This window comes from Cornus florida, unplaced genomic scaffold (assembly GCF_030987335.1).
Source record: "Cornus florida cultivar Cherokee Brave unplaced genomic scaffold, ASM3098733v1 CherokeeBrave_3.0.0_Hap2_Chr09, whole genome shotgun sequence".
Taxonomy (NCBI): Eukaryota; Viridiplantae; Streptophyta; class Magnoliopsida; order Cornales; family Cornaceae; genus Cornus; species Cornus florida.
In genome coordinates this window covers 67,904,083-67,926,474 of record NW_026775579.1, presented here as the reverse complement: position 1 = coordinate 67,926,474, position 22,392 = coordinate 67,904,083, and the positions used below count along the sequence as shown (strand labels likewise).

Below are 22,392 nucleotides of genomic sequence, written 5' to 3'. Positions count from 1 at the left end.
TGGTCACAAGCCCACGCTACTGAACTCGGCGATATTGCAAAGCAATACTGCATATTATTAATTTAAAATTCAAGTACTATTTAATCGATGTGGGATTTGGAAATTTAGCCCCTTTTTTTTTCTATTTTTTTTTTCAGGACAGTTTCTCATATTTGTTTCCTTGTAGAGTAATTGACTACTTTTATTAACTGGAGTATATAAACTACCTCTACAATTGGCGACTGTGCCGATCACTCCTCTCCGAACTTCGCCGGGCTTCGATGGGGACTATATCGAGCAATTCATTGTCACGATTTGGAGGGCTTTGACGAGTACATAGGAACCCATTTTGGGTTCGTCTGGGAGAATCGGAAAATAGAGGGTTTGGGGGTTTCGGTGGTGGCGGAGAGTGGGTCTTCTGAGATTTAGAGGTATGAGAGGGTAAATTGAAATGAGACCGCCATTAATAATACTTAATTTCTCTTTTTAAAAAAGAGAAATTATGTCATCTAAATATCAAGTACTAAAAGTATATTAATTAAATAAACCCGATTATAATATATACTTTCTGATTCCCTAATTCCTGATTTATTACAATAATAGAGTTAAATAAAAGAGAGAGAGGGGGGAGAGTAAATAATCATTTCAATTTTATTTACATATCTCCTCTACAGGTTCAAGTTCGCAAAATGATGGTGCGAACTTGTCAATGAAAAAAAATAAAAAATTAAAAAATTTATTTAACAAACAACCTTCTTTATTTCCCGATTAATAGTTAAGCGTAACAGACATGATCGGACATGATGACCTCCCGATTAAAAGCTGTCCAACAATAAAACCATGTCAGTAACATGCAAATTACAAAACTAAAGCAAGCATTGCATACTTCTATCACTCATGATTTTATTCTACATTTCCTCTCTTTCTTTTTTATTTATTTTTTTATTATTTTAGTGCTTTTCTTGGATGTGCTCAACTGATCCAAGAATTTCTTTTTATTGCAGATGAAGCCACTGTTGGAAAGAACAGAAATGAATTCGTATACCCAATAACCAGCCCTGGATAGCTGAAACTCATACAAAATTTGAAACAATTCCAGAAATCTGCAATCCGGTATTAAGTTTTGCCTTACAGGTTTGTATTCATCAACAATATACTTCTCAAACAAGATCTAATTATATTGATTTTTTATTGGCTAGCCCTGTAATGGGTTTTCCAAACAGACCCTAAGTCGAGTTAGACTCACCCCCAACAAGCATATGAACATGAGAATTGTTGCATTTCCATCTAGAGTAGGAATATAAAACTGGATGGATTACCTTGTGGTCATTTGTGTGGACCACTGTCATTCAACAATTCGTATCCGCCTTTGAAAAGAATTTAGGTGTACCTATTGATTCTTAAACCCTAATAACAACTAATAAAATTCTCTACAATTAACAATTTTGGATAGTATAAATCTATCCGTAACGCCCTAGGCATACTAATGCCGGTGATGGTGATCCCATTGTATACAGTCAGCAGCTTCTGCTGTCGGCGGCACCTACTGATTTGTTGAATTTGGTGGATCAACTCCTTTTGCCTTGTAATAAGTCCTTTCGGCATTCGCCACACGATTCTGAAACATTGTCCACTCTTTTTTACACCTATCCCTCACCTGGCACCAAAGACAGATCAACAATACATTTCATCAACAAATTAATGTTAATCAATCAGTAAATACATATATGCTGAAAAGACCATATTCAAGATAAACTGATGTGAGCCAAGTCTGCGTGAGAAAACATGCATACAACAAATTATGTCCCTCAACATATAACAAAACGAGAGAAAAAAGAGTAGGACGACATAGCATACCCCTTGCCATGGTGCCTTCCCATTCTCTGCTTCCCCCTACCAAAAAGAGAGAAGGTTTTTGAATACTGTATTCTATTATGTAGAAACATATATACATGTATATATATATTATATACACGTTTGTGTTTGTGTTTGTGTGCGTGTGCTGGCCAATGCGTTCTTTTTACCTGGTTCCCGAGTGAAGGAACACTTTGATGGACAATCCACTGAGAATCTACAACTCCAATTTTCTCATGAGCAGGCTATATTCAAGAAAAAAAATATACTCATTAATGCCTTTAATAATCGCATAACTTCATTTTCTAAATTATGTATCGAATTAAAATTCTAAAAGTCATTCAATTGTCTTCAAATTATATTTGAGAGTATCGATCTCCTAGAATTGGAATTAGATTACATCAATGACTATTTATATTAAGCAAGATTTCATACAAATTCAAATGAAAAATTATTGATATTTAGGTACTACAATTATACAGAATAAAACAAATTAAAATATGTATTTGTATATTAATGTATCTTTCATTCCATACTACAGTGATACATTGAAAACTCTGAGGAATTTTTCAATAAGCCAAATTAGTTAGGACTGAAAAGAGCTTAGAGTCCTCGCTTGTAATAAATAAAATTAATTAATGAAACTTGTTTTTGTATTAACTATTTTCAATTAAGTTCTCTAAATAAAAAATAATTAATAATTAAATTAAACCAAATAAATAAGAGAATAACTTAGGGAGACGATATTCGCACTCTAGTTTTCTCCAATTGCATTCCATTTATCATTTTTTTTAAAAGAAAATGACAAAAAAGTTCTTGAATTCATTTAAAAAAAAATTATTCAATTTTTATTTTATTTGTGTTGTCAAAAGATACTTTAAATATTAAAGATTAAAGAAAAAGAAAAGAAAATCTGAAAATGAATTGTATCATTTAAAAAGTAATAATTATTTACTTGTAAAGTTAAGGTTAAAATTACTATTTCATTTAAGATTGTAGTGCAAATATTAAAAAGTGAAGTGCTAATTTTGCCATCCGTAACTTATTATACAATATGAATCCTCACATTTTATGGCGGGTGTACATGATTTTTATGTATCACGTACAATAAAAGAGAAGTAGAGTAGTAGACAAGGGTGTTTTATTTAGAAATTTTCATACCTTCTTAAAAAATTGTAATTTTTAATTTAAAAAAAAAAAAAAAAAAAAAAAACCTAGAGAGCATGAATCATAGGAAAATAGAGGATTTTTTCTTTTTTTTTTTTTTTTCCCTTACAACAATAAGGAAAAAAAGGATTAAAGATGGTGTTGAGCGATTTCCATCAAGACTGTAGATCAATGATATATTGACCCAAAATAAAGAACTCAAAAATAAATTTAGTATCTGTCTTCTTGAAATTTAAAAAAAAAATTCTACTTGAACCCTTTTAACTAAGATTTTAAAAGCTGTGAAGAAGCTCATTAATATTATAGTTGTTATTGTAACACGTTTTTTATTTATTTACATATACACATGGACAATATCTAAAATATTAATTCAAGAGAGAAAAAAACAAAAGATAAAATCATTAATGTTCCATCATGTTTAATAAAAAAGTTTTAAGCATTTTTTGTCAAACATTTTTGTACAATGATATATACAAGAAAAATATCTAATTTTGAATTATATAATTATTTTTCAAGTCTTCAGAGTTTGAAAAACAAAGGGGTGTTACGTCTCTCCCTCCGATATAGATTTTGACCCAATATAAAACGATAGTTGATGGGTGAAATTTAGTTAACCAGATCTTATAAAATTAAATAGATTACTATCACAAGGGGTTATCTAGTGTCCCTTTTGCTGAACTCAAATAATCCAATTTTCACAAGATGTCCTTGCTAGGAGCTCCTATATCTACATGCTGAAGACGCTATAACGCAGAATCATAGATGCCCCACAATCTAAAAATGCCTGGGATTAATCCACCTACACTCTTCTGCTGACTAAATATTAGGATGAGAAGTAGAAGAAACCAAACAAGAGAGAGATTTTTTTCCCTCTCCCTTTCCTTCTATAACCATCCTTAGAAAGATCAGACAAAACAAAATTCAGAATAGCAACTAAATTTGATATTCAACACCTCACCGCAACAACACTTCTTTTTGGTAGGTAAAATACACACACTTCTCTCTATTAAGTGCTAGTTTCCACAAACTCAACCAGAATCATCTCAGAAGTTCCTAAAATTGGGAAATTTGTAGGAGTTTAGAAAGGAAATGAAAAGAGAAGCCATGTCAGATAGTGAATCGAAGTCAAAATTCACTATTGCAAGAAACACCTGCAGAGGGCAGACACCTTCATTCGTGATACTGCTAGCATTGGAAGAAGAACGTCACATTCCTAAACCATAGTTATATTGGTATGATGCACAAAATGAGAAAATTAAAAGTGAAGAATAAGATCATTGCCTGATGAACAAAATGAGAAAGCTTGAGCAAAACATTATACCTATTAGGGTTATTCAACATGATGCGTCAATTGAAAACATAAAATAAAAACAAATGTTCAATTAAACTTGTTTGAAATGAGACAGCCAGCTGAAAAATCAATACATGTTTTTCAGAGTAGTACACCATATGGATACAAGAAAAAAAGAACTGCAAAAGAGTACCCACTTACCAGCCATGCTAAGGAAAAGCTGAGTCATCGCCTTAATTTTCCTCTCCAACCCAGTAAGAACCTGAGTCTGTTTCCTAAAAACTGACAAAATATCATCTTCCGAAAAACCCAAACTCTTAAAGAGCTCCAATTTCAACCCCCAATTCTCTCTAGTCATCGAACTAATAGCTCGAATCGCTTCAAGAAACATCTTAGACTTCCTATCAAAGCCCATCTCATCAACCCTTTTGACATATTCTCTAAATACTCGTCGGTTTATGCAAGATAAATCTTGAGGAACTATACATATTCCTGGCTCCATCCCTGCTTGCAACAAGCTACTATATCTACATGACTTTATTTACTACCATGAAAACATAAAACTTTCTCAGTAGCAACCACCACATCTGCTATAATAACACTAGCTTAGAATCACCTGAATGAGAGATCCACTAGCTCATTGGTAATACTATCTTAGCACTAGAATCAACCAAATCTCATCAGATATATGAGACATCTCTACAGAGTTCGAGTCTGAGGATAACCAGAGCTGTCTAATGCTGCCTGCCTGGGATAAACAGAGCTGTCTCAAGTCTGAGGATTACGATATAATGCAGAATCATAGACGCCCCACAAGCTACAAATGCCCTGGGATAAATCTACCCTACACACTTCTGCTGACTAGATATTGGGCTGAGAAGTAGAAGAAACCAAACAAGAGAGAACATTTTTTTTAACCAAACGACATGGAATTCAGAACAGCAACTAGATATGATATTTAACACCTCACCAGCATCAACTCTTTTTAGGTAGGCAAGATACACATGCACACTATTGCTCCAACCCGAACTGACATCAACAGATCAACTCAGCTAGTTCATGAGAGTGACCTTAAAAGAGAAGTTGATTCTCAGAAGAAACAGAAGCTGCGGTGCTTAATCTCTTGTATCAATTCAGTCCAGAACTCTTCATCTAATAACTTCCTCTGACTAGTTCCTAATACCTTCTATACTGCAGTGCTTAATCTTTTTGTCAACCCAGTCTCAAGGTGGTAACAGAGTTCCACAAACTAAACCAGAATCATCTCAGAAGTTCCTAAAGATGCGAAATTTGTACGAAAGGAAATGAAAAAAGAAGCAACATCAAATATGCTATAGAAGATCAATTTAGTAGTAGTCAGTGAATCTAAGTCAAAATTCACTGTTGCAAGAAGCATCTGCAGAATGCAGACAACTTCGTTCGGGATACCGCTAGCATTGGAAGAAGGACCTTAATTACTTCCCTAAATCATAGTTATATTGGTAGATCAGACATGCATAAGTACTGCATGCACCAATATAAATGAGAAACAAAACTTATAATAGCATACTATTCTGCACAATGACAAAATTATATGTCAAGAATAAGATCACGGCTATATGAGCAGATACTTAATAATCATTGCCTCACACAAAATGAGAAAGCTTGAGCAAGATATAATACCTATCAGGATTATTCAACATGATGCCTCAATTGAAAATTTGAAAAAAGGAAAAAGAAACGTTAAATTAAGGATATATTTCTACACATTTGAAATGAAACAGCAACCTGGAAAATTAATCCATGTTTTTCTCAGTAATACACCATACAGATACAAGAAAAATTGTGAAAATCTAGTGCAAAAGAGTACTTACTTACCTGCCATGCTATGCCACCAAGTTATTTGCTTAACGGGGAAAAAAAAAAAAACACAGTCTCACCCGTTTCTAGGTATTAAATCATTAAGTCACGAATAATGTCATGATCTTAAGCACAAATTTATGCTTTCAACGAGGTGTTGTAGCCACAAATAATTCGCCAACTTCATTTGAATGAGGGAGTAAATATTTATCAAAGAACTTCTTATCAGTCATCCTGCATACAGTTGCCAAACTCTGCTTTTTAAGAAGTAAATTCCTGCTTTCCAAAACATCCAGAACTCTTAACCGTGGCTTAAGCCTACTCTCAACACTGTAACCAAGTAAATCTGGGTTATTAACAACATATGAGATATCACATTTGCCCGTGCTAAGGAAAAGCTGTGTTGTCTCCATAATTTTCCTCTCTGACAGAGCAAATAACTGAGGCTGTCTCCTAAAAACTGACAAAATATCATCTTCCGAAAACCCCAAACTCTTAAAGAGCTCCAATTTCAACTCCCAATTCTCTCTACTCATCGAACTAATAGCCCGAATTGCTTGAAGAAACCTCTTAGACTTCCTGTCAAAGCCCATCAAATCAACCCTCTTGACATATTCTCTAATACTCGTCGGTTTATGCAGGAATAATCTTGGGAAATTACAGAGATGGCGGGTTATTTGCGACGAACTAATACCACAACTCTTCATAAATTCAATATTGGGTATCATAGATTTCGCCAAATCATACCTCAAAAGCGTCCCAGATCTCTTTAAAACCCTAAGCACATCCATATTTGAACCCAAAACACTCTTCAATACTAAAATTGACGGGCCAAGCCGATTATCAACGCTACTAGTTAGAATCCATGGGTGAGACGAAACAATTTCCACAACGTCGCTAGAAGAAAAACCCGAGTCTTGAAAAAACTTGAATTTGGGTTTGATGGTGCGCTCAAGATTTGCAGAGAGAACTTGAGGCATGCGTTTGATGACATGCTCGAGATGGGTATCCGAAAAACCACTTTCCTCGAGAAATGAAAGAATCGAGTCGGTCTCTTCAGGCCTTTTTATATACTTCACGACAGAAGACACTTTCGAAGCAGTTGCAGTAGAAAATTTGTGTCTCTCAATCAAGTAATCAGCCACCGCATTGGGGCTTTTTGGAGAGGAAGAGAAGAAGAGGAGAGAGAAAAGAGAGATTGGGGTTTTGTTGAGATGTGAAGAATTGTTGAGAGAGAGTGAGATGAGACTTTTGCAGATATATATAGTCCTCATTTCTTGAAGATACATACACATATACTATGCTATCAATCAAAGCGAAGAGTGTAGAGATGAATACTTGCCTCTAAAGTGTGGATCTTCATAGATTTGCAGTGATCTGATTTTCTCTCTCTGGTCGCTGAAAGTGTTTGAATGATGAACACTATGCCCTAAACCTAGTTCGAGTCCTATGGTATGAAAGTGTTGAATTCTGTGAAAAGTCCTAGCCCAAGAATTAGGTGGGCTCTACAACGGCCCAAAGTTGAAAAAGTATAACCAAAGCATTTCGTATCCCCCGGTACACATTTGTAAGTCCAACTAAAGTGGGTTGATATTATACTTGATTTGGTGTTAACTCCAAAATTAAGGATCTTGATCTTATTCTGAGGCGGATTCGGAAATTGTCAATAGGGTGGGATCGTGGGCTAATATTTTTTAAATGGGTTAATACTAATAATTACTTTATTTTTTTATTTTTTATTTTTTTATTTTTTTTAGACTGGGCTAAAATTGATTATAGTAAAAAAAATAAAAATAAATAAATAAAATTTAGGATGGGCTCAAGCCCACCCAATCCACCCCCTAGATACGCCCTTGCATTCGGTATACAAACGCTTTTATGGCTCTGAAGTTAGATATGAGCAAAGCTTACGATCGAGTTGAATGGGAATTTTTGCAGGCTATGTTGGAAAAACTAGGGCTGAACTTTCATTGGGTTCGACTAATTATCGCATGTGTTTCCTCGATGTCATTTTCGGTGTTGATAAATGGCAAGTCGGTGGGATTTTTCAAGCATTCTAGAGGGTTGCGTCAACGGGACCCACTCTCACCGTATTTGTTGTGTTGAAGCTCTTTCCCTAGCCTTATAAAGGGCACAGGCCCGAATATTGACTGGAGTTTGAATTTGTAAAAATGTACCATCCATATCGCATCTATTTTTTGCAGATGATTCCATTATTTTTTGTCAAGCTAAAATGGAGGATATTAATCTAGTGAAGAGTATTCTTTAACGCTATGAAAGAGCTTCGGGACAACAAGTGAACTATGCAAAATCTTCAGTGTTCTTCTCTAAAAACACTAGCTTAACGTTAAGGACAATGCTTGTAGTGCTTATGGGAATTGATGAGGAAGGTTTCCAAGCAAGATACTTGGGTCTTCCTGCCATAACAGGAAGATTCAAAAGGGATGTATTTAATTTTATTTTGGAGAAAGTTAAAGATAGATTAGCTGCATGGAAAATAAGTTGTCTTTCTGCAAGAAGGAAAGAGATTTTGGTAAAAGCTGTTCTAAGTGCTCTTCCTACCTATGTTATGACATGTTTCAAACTTATTAAATTTTTGTGTTTGGAGTTGTCAAAAAAGATTAGATTATTCTGGTGGGAAAGCCAAATTCAAAAGGTGTTTGTTGGATGGCATGGGATCTTCTCTGTGAAGTTAAAAACAAAGGAGGGATGGGATTCTGGAATTTTGAAGCCTTTAATGAAGCTTTGCTAGTTAAACATGCGTGGAAGTTCCAGGTGTGTCAGGAAGGCTTTGCTTTTAAATTATTCAAAGCAAAATATTTCCCATCATGCACTCCTGGTCAAATTCTTAATGTCATCGACACTCTTGGCTTATTTGATTTTTCTGCTGAATCTAAAAAAATTCATCAGTAAAGAAATTATCAAGTACATCAATATTGCCAAGGACGGTATCCACCCTATCTAGTTGTTTTAGAAGAATTTCAGGGTTTATTATTTGATGATTTTATTCTTCTCCCAATGGAGGTATATATATTGATTTACAAGTGTGGAAAACAAGTAACCTTACAATCAATTATGCTAATTTATAAGGAGCCTATCAATTACAGAAAAGATTTACAAAGAAAGTTAACTCTAATTAATTAGCCTAATTTACAGCTATCTTAACACTCCCCCTCAAGTTGGTGCATAGATATCGTTCATGCCCAACTTGACAAGAGAGTTGTGAAATGCTTGACTTAACACTGCCTTGGTGAGTACATCTACAAGCTGATCTTCAGATAACTTCTATAAGCTTTGCTTCCAATTTCTCCTTTATAAAATGTATATCCACCTCAACATGTTTAGTCTGAACATGTTGGACTAGATTATGTGCAATGTCACACGCTGCCTTGTTATCAAAATATAACTTCTTTGGACTCACTAGTTTGAAACCTAAGTCTTGCATTAAATTCCTTATCCATAGTAACTCGCATATTCCCTTATCCACAACACTGGATCTGGCTACCACATTTTGTTTTTTACTTCGCCAAGTAACCAGATTCACTTCTACAACAGTGAAATAACCAGAAGTAGAGTGCCTATCATCGAATGACCCAGCCCAATCAGCATCAGTATACCCTTCAATATTCAAATTATCCCCTTTTGTAAACATTATTCCTTTTCCAGGAGACGATTTCAAATACCGCAATATACGAATTACCGCATTCATATGGTCTTCACTTGGAGAATGCATAAACTGATTGACAACACTTAGTGCATAAGCTAAGTCAGGCCTAGTATGTGCAAGATACATCAATTTCCTTACTAACCTCTAATAGCGTTCCTTGCTGGTAGGGACCTGATTCAAATATATACCCAGTCTATTATTTGCTTCCATGGGAGTGTTAATTGACTTACATGCTGACATACCGGTTTCACTTAAAACATCTAAGGCATAGTTTTTTTAGATAGATAAATACCTTTCTTCGACCTGGAAACTTCGATCCCGATGAAATACTTCAATGGGCCAAGATCCTTCATTTCAAACTCGTGGGCCAAGTATTCTTGTAATGCTTTCTTTTCTTTTGGGTCATTTCTAGTCACTACCATATCATCAACATACACAATAAGAGCCGTGATTTTATCCTTATTGTGTTTTAGGAAGAGAATATGATCCGAGTTGTTCTGTCTATATTCAAATGCCTTTATAGAATTCTTGAACCTCCTAAACCACGCTCTAGGAGATTGTTTCAAACCATACAGCAACTTCCCTAGTTTACACACCTGCCACTTTTTTTCAGTTCGCATATTATACCCAAGAGGCAACTCTATAGAGGGAAAAAAAAAACCCACCAGTCACAACACACCACGTGGTGGCAAAAAGCGAACCAAACTGAGATAATTAGAAGCCCACAATCAGTTGGAGGCCCAACAGAAGAAACCATATGCGCGTACCAGTTTAGCCCAATCAAGTGAAGGAAGTTTCACTTAACATAAAAGCTGAATGGAAGGCCCAGTCTTAACAATGCCCAAAATTCCATAACGGTGGCCATAATGGTGTACGTACGATCAGTAGGCATAATTACCCACATTTGGGAATAAAAGCCAAGAAACGGCTCTATGTAAATCTCTGAGAAAAGCTTATAAATAGAGCCTGAATGAGAATGAAAAGGCATTAAATTCCCAATATTGCTACTCTCTCAAAAATCTATTCATTCCCTTCTTGATTGTTCTGTGTATTTTCTATAATTTATCTCTTCAGGTGTTCGGCTGTGAGAAATTGCACCTACACTTTGGCACCGTCTGTGGGAATTCTGATACAAGAAGTCCGTTCTCTATCTCTTATATGCGATATCACTCCGGAATGGCAACAGAACTAGATGCCCTTCAACCGCAGCAATAGGAGACCATGCAGAAAATACATAAGGAAATGCAAGTGCAACTTGACATCCTTCGACAAGCCAATGAAGCCAGTGTTGAGCAAATCAATATGCTAAGGCAAGCTCAGGAAGCCAGCGTGGTGCAAATCAATACTCTGCGCAGGGAAAACTAAAGACTTCAAGGCAACGCTCGGCGGAACGATCTGCCGATCGACCCTTGGCCCGAGCGTCAGAACGAAGATCCCTCTATGGAGCTGGGCACTGATAATCCACCTCACCAGCAGAAGGCTCCATGCCAACAGCTCAATGGAACGCTGGAGGATGCCAACGATGCCACAAGTCAGTCCAGTACCCTAGGGAACTCCAATGTTGGGGGACCTCGAGCACCAAAAGCCCATCCATCAAATGACGCGGACTCGGGTAGAAAAGAAGTGTGGACCAGCAACTGATCAACCACGTTTAGAGAATGACTTTATCACCAAGCTTCAAAAATAAATGGACAAGTGAATCAAAGGGTTGAAAGCCCAAATGCCCGAAGATATGGCAAGAGAATTCACTGCGTCAATAGTAAGACCCCTTTCACAGATGAGATAGAATGGGTTACAAGACCCAAGAAATTTACAATGCCAAAGTTCATCAAATTCAATGGGACTGGAGATCCTCTCCAACACCTGAACCACTATACTCAGGAAATGACATTGGAGGCGCACAACGATCTATTCATGTGCAAAATTTTTCAATCCAGTCTGACGGGGGTGGCTCTAGAGTGGTTTAAGAATCGCCCGTGCAAGTCAATCCCAAACTTCGAGTCACTATGCATTGTATTTTTGGCCAGTATTATGGGAATAAGAAGCAGAAGAAAACCATTGCTAGTCTCTTCACGATTCGACAGATGAAGGGAGAGGGACTACAGACCTTCCTCACCATTTCAACATGGAATCTTCGGGCATTCCAGATTGTAATCAAGACACAGCCATAGAAGCATTCAAGATAGCTATGGTGTAAGGCTCACGTTTCCACTCTTCTCTAGTGAAGAAGACCCCAACTAATATGTCAGAGTTGAATTCGCGGGCGCAAAACTACATTAGACTCGAAGAAAATGAAATAACTAGACAGCAGAGGGTGACCCTGGTTATAGTGGAGAACTGACCAAAGGAACGACCGAGCACCTCGAGGGTCCATCAGGAACCCCCGGCCATCAAGGGACGAGCCCCTGAGAAGAAGTCCCAAACGGCTGAAAGAGCCACACCTCTCAAAGTAACGATGGCCGGACTGTATCAAAAAACTAAGGCAAGAAACATCTTCCAGATCCTACCACCAATCAGACAGCCAATGGAGTAGAAAGACCAAAGTAAGCACTATGCATTCCACAGTGATTTTGGCCACCTAACCAATGATTGCAAGAGCTTCAGAAGACAAGTGGAGGCGTTAATAGCCAAGGGCGAATTAACTGATTACCTGATTACCCCGGGACAACAAAGGCAGCAAAATCAAACCCGGGCAATTCCAAAGGCCATGGTAGAAAACCATCATGTCCGGGTAATCAACACAATTCATGGTCGTCCGGATGAAGACGAGCAATCAGGAAATTCCTACAGAATCCAGCTCAAACAAGTCCATAAGCTACAAAGGATTGGTGAAATCAACACTGTTGATTACAAACCCAATCTTGCACAAGTTTCTTTTCATAAAGGAGATCTCAGAAGGGTACAGCACCCGCACAAAGACCCATTAGTAGTTAGCCTACTAGTGACCAATTGCCTAGTCAGACGTGTATTGATTGATCCCGGCAGTAGTACCAATATCATAACAAAGTGGACATTTGATCAGTTAAAATTGGCCACGAATCAGATTCACCCCACTAGAAGCCCATTGGTGGGATTCGATGGACGAAGAGTGGAACACACAGGTGTAATCACACTGTCAGTCATTGCTACCAAAAGATCTCTGAAAGAGAACTTCGTGATTGTGGATATTCATCCTACGTACAATTTGCTAATGGACCGAGGACGGATTCACCGTATGGAAGGAGTCCCATCAACCCTACACCAAGTCATGAGATGCGTGAGCCCAAACGGTCAGGAGGTCATTGATATCTAGGGAGACCAAGTTACAGCAAATGAGTGCTACCACACAATGATTTTTCCCTCTGATAAGGGCAAGAAATTGCTGAAATAACAATTACCGAGCTCTTCCCCTCCCGAAGAGAGGGAGGAACAGGAAGAAGAGCATCCTACAGAGGAACCCCTAGAAGCCGTGCAGATAGTCGCAGGGGACGAGCACAAGCTGACCTACATAGGGACTCTCCAATCAGTTCAGGAAAAAGAGGAACTGACAGAAATCCTGAGGCGGAATGCCGACATCTTCACTTAGAATCACTAGGACATGCCGGGAATTGACCCACGGACAGCCTGTCATAGCTTGAACGCGGACCCTAGCCACCATCTGGTGAAACAAAAGTAGAGAAGGTTTGCCCCTGAAAGAAATAAAATTATTGTTGAGGAAGTCAATTGACTTTTAAAAGCAGAATTCATCAAAGAAGTCTAGTACTCTCAATGGTTGTCAAACGTGGTGGTTGTCCAGAAAAAGAATGGCAAATAGAGAGTATGCATTCATTTCACCAACTTGAACAAAGCATGCCCGAAAGATTACTTCCCACTCTCTAAGATTGATCAGATGGTAGATGCAACGACCGGGTATGAAAAACTGACTTTTCTTGATGTTTACTCAGGTTATAACCAAATCCTGATGAACCCTTTGGATGAAGAGAAGACTTCTTTCATCATCGAACGTGGGACTTACTGTTACAAAGTGATGCCCTTTGGATTAAAAAATATAGGGGCAACTTATCAAAGACTAATCAACAAAATGTTCGAAGAGCAGATCGGCCGAACGGTCGAAGCTTACATAGACGATATGGTTATAAAAAGCAAAGATAAAAAAGATCATTAGCAACACATACAGGATGTATTTGATACTCTCAGGAAACATAGAATGATGTTAAACCTAGCAAAGTGTTCGTTCAGAGTATCCTCAAGTTAGTTCCTCGGTCACCTGGTGAACAAGAGGGGAATGGAAGCAAGTCCTACTCAGTTGGCAAAACTGCTACAGAGTCAGGAGCCCCGAACCATGAAGGAAGTCTAAATCCTTACTGGGAGAGTAGCAACTCTTAGCTGCTTTATATCCAGATTATCAGACAAATGTAAACCATTCTTCGACGCAATCAAAGCAAGAAAATGAGATATTTTGGGGGTAAAGCAAAGAAAAGCTCTTGTGAAACTCAAGGAGTACATGACAAATCCCTCAATTTTATCTGCCCCAGAGCCCGAAAAGGCATTGTACCTCTACCTAATAGTATCTCAATCAGCGACTGGCTCGGCCCTAGTAAGAGAAGTGGGAAAAAAGCAACACCTGGTCTTCTACTCCAGTAAAGCCATGACTGACGCAGAAAGTCGGTACTTAATGGCAGAAAAAATCATCCTTACTCTATTTCAGGCCAAAAGGAAACTTCGACACTATTTCGAGGCTCATCGGATAGTAGTCCCCATAGTATACCCTATCAAAGCAATTTTCAGTAAACCAAATATTTCAGGTCGGATCACCAAGTGGGCAATCGAGTTGAGTTCCTTTGACATTCGTTACGAATCACGCACTGCCAAAAAAGGGCAATTGATTACAGATTTTCTCTTGGACACTGATCCAGGGGAAGAACAGCAAATCACAGAAAAACCTTGCTGGGAGTTATATGTCGATGGTTCCTCAAGCAAAAACGGAGCCGGAACAGGGCTGGAGATAAGAACTCCCGAGGGGACTAGAATCCAACAGTCAATCCAACTAGAGTTCCTGGTTACAAACAATGAAGCAGAATATGAGGCGCTATTGGCAGGGCTTAGACTGGCCAAAGAACTCCAAATAAAGCACCTCAGAGCCTATAGTGATTCACAGCTCATCACCAAGCAGGTGACAGGAGAGTACACCTCCAGAGAGAACAGAATGAATGCATACCGAGAAAAGGTTGAAAAACTGGTAAAGTATTCTGATACAATCAAGTTTCAGCAAATCCTGAGGGAAGAAAATCTGATAACCGATCGCCTGGCAAACGCAGCATCCATAGTGGACGAATCACTAACCAGGGTTGTCCCTATTGATATCCTAGATACGCCAAGCATCACAAGGGGAATGCAAGTACTGGTCATCCCATGGGAACCAAGCTGGATAGATCCAATACTAGCTTACCTTGAGAGATGAGAACTCTGTAATACCCCTAATTTTAAAAGGATAGCCTTGGTATTTATTTAATTGTTTAATTGCATTTTTATTTTATTTAATTGGTTATTTGTTTGTGTGTTTATTTAATGGTTATTTAAATTAGATTTTGTTTTGCTTTAATTGATTAATTATTTTATTTAAATTGGTTGATTATTTTAGTTAATTATTATTTGTATAATTATTTTAATTTCATGGTTTATTTTAATTGGATTAAGTTAAATGTTTTTATTTATTAAATTAGGTTATAGTTTTAACTGTATAATGGAATTCACTTGTGTAGCCGTCACTGCTTTAAAACGTAGGTTTTGTAATGGGCCGACAAGGATTAGGATTAGGGCTCTGTCTCTATACATACAGGGAATAGGGTTTAGTAAAGTCTCTATATATATAGAACAGTACGTCAACTTAGGGTTTTGAGAATACACAACCCCTATTCACGTACCAAAGATACAGAGATAACAGAGACTTGTGAGAGAATTGAGCGAGAGAAAAAAGAACAAGGCTTAGGAGGAGAACAGGGAGGACCAAGGGAGAGTTGTGAGGGATTAAACCAAAACCATAGGAGGCTTGAAGGTGGTCAATGTTTGCCAGAAATTAGGAAGACGGCGACAAAGTTTTGAGACCAAAACTGCAGGCAAGTTCTTTTCTTTCTCCTTCTCTTTGGCTCGTGTTCTCTACACCTAGATAGTCTCTAAGGTTTAATCAATCAATAAATGGAAGTTACATGTTTAATATATGCTATATGGATGATCTGTTTGTGTTAAAATCCAATCTGTTACAGTTCATGCATGTCTCGTTTCAGTTTTCTGTTCTTTAAGCATGTTGTTTCTGTTGTAACTTTAGTCTCTGTAATTGATTTCAACTACTATAAACAAACCATGGGAATGTTATTAGGGTGTTATAAGACTCTTAAGATGAGTTATAGAAATCAACAGAGTGGTAGGAATGGTCCGGAGACGAAGCAAATGGGCTGAAGCGAAGCAGGTACGGACTGAAGCTCTCACAGGGGGAAAGAGCCGGCTCCCCCATGAGTAGAGCCTGCTCTAGAGGAAGTAGAGCAAGCTCTACCTCATAAAGAGGTGGCTTTAGGCTCACAAGAGCCTGCTCTTCAAGAATTAGAGCAGGCTCCCTTCAATTTATACATTTTGTTATTGTTTTTACGAACTACTTGCTACTGTTTGGGCACTTGGGGTTCTTGAACAATTTTAGGACTTAAATGGGGGTTTCAATAATTAATTTAGGATGTAATCAAGGTCTTGGATTGCATAAAATACCCTCTTTGTATTAATGGAATTAACAATGCGCTATTTAACAACTTGCACGCGGTTAACTGCTGGAAGGAAGTTAAATTGTCTAATTTTAGTTTGACAATTTAAGGTACTATAATATGATTCTAAATTAAATTTTAGATGTATGAGGGAGTTTTTAATTAACAAATTGGACTTGTAGCATAGTTTATGGCTCGGTGCTAAAACAATAAAACAGTATACAAGGATGCAACCTAGCATGCTATTGATGGATAAAAGGAACTGAATTGCTAGAATTAATTTTAGCAATTTCTTGGACAATATTATGATTTTAAAACTTATTTATATGCATGATAGAGTTGTTGATTTATTAAAACTAATCTATTCATGCTCTGTATGCTAGTTGTTGAACTGTTAAACAATACATGGTTTAACTCTTGGATTTAAATTGCTGAACCTTTAAACATCTTTCTGCAATTATTTGGATATTGGTTTTGGACTGTAAATTGCAAAATGATTATATATATGTTGTAATTTACATGGATATGGAGGATTGTATGTACCGGTATGGGACGGTGACATACTAGGGATGGTTTAGCTCAAAACGCCTAAACCTAACCTAATGGATTAAAGGAATAGATTGAAAAATATTGAATTCTAATTGTGACTAAGTCAGATCAACTGCGACTAAGTTGAACGGCTTCCTGGATTAATTGGTTTGTAGTTAAGTCATATCAACTGAATAAGTTAAGTGACTAACTAGTTTGTGTATTGTATGTCAGCTCAATGAACTATTGAATGATATACTCTGTTGGACGGATTTTAAATATATGGTTATGATACTACGAGATGAGCTTGAGTCTCAGACCATTGGTCAGGGTGTGTATATGCAGTGGATGCGTAGCTGGCTATAGTAGTTCGAGGTATAACCTGTTAGGTCTAGGTACTTATGCCCACCCTTGGATGTGTATTCGCATGTTGCCTTCTATTCAGGTTGAGACCCCTACTGTAGTCCAGTGAATGTCCTTAGTGTGGATATATATATATGTATGGACTAGATAGATATTGTGAGGTCTCTACGATGTATCTGCGTATCGGGTCACTGTATAGATTGCAGTTAGATTAGAACTTGCTCGTGGGCCTGACCCACTCTTCTATTATTCTTTTCAGGTGCAAGATGTTTCCAGCCTTAGAGCTTAATCGTGCTTGTCAAGGACAGTCTCACATTCATCTGTTTACGTAGGACTTCTCTCGATGATTCTAGCTTAATTTATTTTCAGTTTTCAGTTCAGTTGGGATTTTATATAGGGGTCCACTAGTTGGATTCCCGAGTTATACTCTTGGAGATTTTGGAAGATTTGAGTATTATTATTATTATCGTTTGGAGGATTTTATATTTCTTTTGGTTTCTTTATTTAAATTCTTAAATTTCTATTCTGTGTTCATTTTAAAATACTATAATTGTTTGATATTCCCTCGGGTTTGGGCCTGGGCCTGATCAACCTATGTCTCAGATTCGAGGGGTATCACAGTTGGTATCAGAGCACTCTAGGTTCAAGTGTCTTTATGATGTTTCGTATTAAGACTTCCGCGTAGCGTTTTCTCTTGATTAGAGCTTAAGTTTAGGATTCGTTGTATTCCTTTACGGTTCATTTAAACACATACTGGCATTTATCTTACTTTGTTTAACAGCATGGTTAACGCTAAAAGAGGACAGATGAACAGTCGACAGAGGAGAGAGGCACATAGGCAACAGGAACGCCTGCGACTTCAGGAAGAGCAACATATGCCAGAGTTTCAGGATGATGGTCAGTTCCATTTAGAGTAGGAGAACGTTTAGCAAACTCGAGATCAGAGAGGAGATCCAAAGTTTCCTCCTCACATCAATGACCTTGTTGTTCGGGCTATAGAAGCGGGGGTAACAGCTGCACTTCGGAATCAGCCTCATGTACAGCTGACTCCGTTACCAGCACCGGTTGTTTAACTCATACTTGGGAGAAGGCCAGGAGTTCTTTCACAAAAGGGAGCCCACCTGAGTTCACAGGCTCCACCAATGCGAGAGCAGTTCACCAATGGAAACAGGATATCGAGCGACATCTTCGTTTGGTTCAGTGCACGGAGGTTCAAAAATAGATGCTTGCTACTTTTAAGCTAGTTGGGGATGCACTACAGTGGTGGGAGTCAGTTACCACCATAGAGGAGAGGATGGTATTAACTTATGATGAGTTCAGTGCACGCTTTGACGAGAAATATTTCCCTTATGCAATCAGGGCAGCCATGAATATTGAGTTTCTTAATCTGCAGCAGGGGAACATGACAGTAGCGGAGTATGAGCAACAGTTCACACGCCTGTCTCTCTTTGCACCAGAGAAGGTGGATACAGAGGAGAAGAAGCGCAACAGTTTCGTCAAGGGACTGATGTGGTCTATCAAGAGAGCTATTACAGGTAGTCCATCCTATACTACATATGCTCAGGTGGTAAACGCCGCTCTACAGTAGTATCAGTTAACCGTGGTTTTTAGACAGGCCAAGGGTGAGACGCGGGGTGATAGAGACTCTGCTAATTAGTCAGCTGAGAAAGGGAATGGGAACGGACACCGACAGAATGACAAGGGCAAATTCCAGGGACAACAGCCTTGGAAGAAACACAAAGGTGGTTTAGATGCTCCCAGGGATGTGGCACCTGTTCAGCGACAGCATAATAGGGGACAACAGGCAGGACAGGGTTAGCCACAGGCTAACCGACAGAGGAGGCCATTTGGTACTTTCCAGGGTAGTTGTTATACTTGTGGAGAGTATGGTTACACTTCCAGGCAGTGTCTTACAGCAAGACAGGGACAGGGACGGCATGTACAACAGGGGCAGAGGGCGCTAGTGCCTTTACCAGCTCCACAGGTTCCACGGATTCAGGGACAGACATATCTGGCATTACCGGCACCGCCGTAGCCTCAGGGACAGGTACCGCAGCAGTTACATTATGGCAGGGTGTACAACCCCATGCCACAATATATGCAGGCACCTTAGGCTGTTGAGGGTAAGTTTCCTATACATGGTTTTCATAGACGTGTTTTATTTGATACGGGTGCTACACACTCATTTGTAGCTAGGACTTTTGTTGATTTGTCTGGGATGACGACTCGGGTATGCAGTAGACCACAGGGGATTTCTACACCGTTAGGCGATACAGCCATTTTATATGAGAGTGATGGGCCTGTGACACTAGATATTGGTAGACTCAGATTTCTAGCAAATCTATTGGTCCTGGACATGCACACTTATGATGTGATACTTGGGATGGATTGGTTGTCTCACTACCATGCCCAAGTTAATTGTTTTGATAGGTCAGTTATTTTCACCATACCTGGTCATGACATGTATGCCGTCGCTATGCCGCGTTCTAGCAGGGTTACTAGCACCTATTTGTTCCATGTGGAGGAGGAATCGGAGGAGGGGACTACTATATCATTGGATAATATACCAATTGTGCAGGATTTCCCAGATATATTTCAGGAGATTCCAGGGTTGCTGCCTAATCGCGAGATTGACTTTGTGATAGACTTAGCTCCAGGCACTACGCTTATTCCTAGGGCACCATATAGGATGGTACCAGTGGAGATGCACGAGCTGGGGGATCAGATTCAGCAACTACTCAACCAGGGTTTCATTCGCAGGAGTACTTTACCCTGGGGAACACCGGTTTTATTTATAAAGAAAAAGGATGGTTCGCTTCGCTTATATATAGATTACAGGGAGTTGAACAAGGTTACAATTCGTAACAAGTATCTTTGCCCAGGATTAATGACTTGTTTGATCAGTTGAAGGGAGCTATTTATTTCTCTAAGATTGATCTACGGTTTAGATATCATCAACTTCGGGTTCAGGAGAAGGATGTTTCGAGGACAGCGTTTCTCACTAGATATGGATCTTATGAGTTTCGGGTGACGTCGTTCGGGTTGACTAATGTACCAGCAGTTTTCATGGATTTGATGAACAGGGTCTTCAAAGCCTATTTGGATCAGTTTGTCATTATTTTCATTGATGATATCTTGGTCTATTCTAGGTCTGAGGACGATCATGCTAGACATCTACGAATTGTGTTACAGACACTTCGTGAGCACCAGTTGTATGCCAAGTTTGAGAAGTGTGAATTTTGGCAACGGGAGGTGAAGTTTTTGGGTCACGTGGTATCAGAAAGGGGAATAGCGGTGGATCCGGCCAAAGTTTCAGCCGTGGTTGAGTGGGGACAGCCTACTTCACCTACTGAGATTCAGAGTTTCCTCAGTCTGGCAGGATGTTACAGGAGGTTCATCCAGGGGTTCTCAAAGATAGCGGGACCACTCACTCATTTGACTAAGAAGGGTGTACGGTTCGTGTGAGATAAACATTGTCAGAAAGCTTTTGATGAGCTAAAGACTAAGTTGACTTCTGCACCAGTTTTGTCTACCCCACAGAGTAGAATAGAGTATCTGGTTTACACAGATGCTTCTTTGCAGGGTCTTGGATGTGTTTTGATGCAGAAGGAGCGACCGATTTCGTATGGATCTCGGAAGCTTAAGCCTCACAAGCTTAATTATCCAACACATAATTTGGAGTTGGCAGCTGTGGTCTTTGCCTTACGTATTTGTAGGTATTATCTGTTGGGTGAGTCCTTCAGATTATTCAGCAATCACAAGAGTCTGCAGTATTTGTTCACTCAGCGAGAGCTGAATATGAGACAGTGCAGGTGGTTGGAGTTTGTGAAAGACTATCACTTTTCTATACAGTACCATCTAGGGAAAGCGAATATGGTGGCAGATGCACTCAGTCGCCGACCTGTTGGTAGTCTTTCTGCTCTATTCGCTACTGAGTGGAATGCTTTGAGGATGGTGGATAAGTTGTCGGATGCTTTCATGGCTTGTATGGTAGCTACACCTTCTATCATTCACAAGGTTTTGAAGGCATAACTCACGGATCAGCAGTGGATTGATAAAGTTGCAAAGATAGCTTTCGGAGAGGTTTCATTCTACTATGTTGGGACTGATGGAGATTTGAGGTATAAGGGCCGTTTGGTGGTACCTTCTGCTGATGATTTGAGGAAAGATGTGATGACTAAGACTCACCACTCTGAGTTTTATGTTCATCCAGGAGGCGATAAGATGTATCAGGATATGAAGCGGCAGTTTTGGTGGGTAGGCATGAAAAGGGACATTGCTCTTTTTATCTCACGGTGTAATACTTGTCAGATGGTCAAGATTGATCATCAGAGGCCGCTAGGAGCTTTACAGCCATTGCCGATACCGGAGTGGAAATAGGAGAGCATTTCTATGGATTTTGTAGAGGGATTGCCAAACTCTTTCAAGGATTAAAACTCTATTTGGGTTATCGTGGACAGACTGACGGAGTCAGCTCATTTCTTGCCTATTCGTACTGACTTCACTTCGGAGCAGTTGGCAATACTTTACATTACCGAGATTGTGAAGTTACATAGCATTCCATTGTCTATTATATCGGACAGGGATTCGAGCTTTGTGTCTGGATTCTGGAAGAGTTTCCAGCAGGCTTTGGGTACAGAGTAACACTTTAGTACTGCTTATCATCCTCAGACTGATGGACAGACTGAGAGGGTGAATCAAATCATGTAGGATATGCTTCGGTCGTGTGTTCTTGATTTCAAGGGCCACTGGGAGGATTACTTACCGCTTGTGGAGTTTACTTATAACAATAGTTTTCAGAAGACTATTAGGATGACACCATTTGAAGCGTTATACGGCCGACCGTGTCGATTGCCTGTTTATTGGATAGAGGTTGGCGAGAGCAGATTCTTGGGTCTTGAGTTCATCAAGGATACTTCTGAGAAGATAGCTCTTATTAGGGATCGCATGCGCACTGCCCAGAGTAGGCAGAAGAG

The 22,392-nt window shown here is 38.8% G+C and overlaps 2 protein-coding genes and 1 long non-coding RNA gene across 3 annotated transcripts; 1 reads left to right on the top strand and 2 right to left on the bottom strand.

The window, feature by feature from the left end:
* Positions 1 to 1,278: 1,278 nt before the first annotated feature.
* LOC132273329 (uncharacterized) lies at positions 1,279 to 2,091 on the bottom strand. The gene is made up of 3 exons (XR_009470084.1): positions 2,004 to 2,091; positions 1,837 to 1,872; positions 1,279 to 1,636 (listed from the first exon to the last, which is right to left on the bottom strand). It is a non-coding gene; the product is annotated as an uncharacterized LOC132273329 (long non-coding RNA).
* A 4,185-nt stretch (positions 2,092 to 6,276) lies between these two features.
* Positions 6,277 to 7,404, bottom strand: LOC132272770 (transcription termination factor MTERF5, chloroplastic-like). Its single transcript, XM_059773862.1, has one exon. It carries the CDS (start codon positions 7,402 to 7,404, stop codon positions 6,277 to 6,279), a length of 1,128 nt encoding a protein of 375 aa, XP_059629845.1.
* A 5,100-nt stretch (positions 7,405 to 12,504) lies between these two features.
* LOC132272768 (uncharacterized) lies at positions 12,505 to 13,362 on the top strand. The gene is made up of 2 exons (XM_059773861.1): positions 12,505 to 13,066; positions 13,196 to 13,362. The coding sequence occupies exons 1-2, from the start codon at positions 12,505 to 12,507 to the stop codon at positions 13,360 to 13,362; spliced, it is 729 nt and encodes a 242-aa protein (XP_059629844.1).
* The last annotated feature ends 9,030 nt before the right edge of the window (positions 13,363 to 22,392 follow it).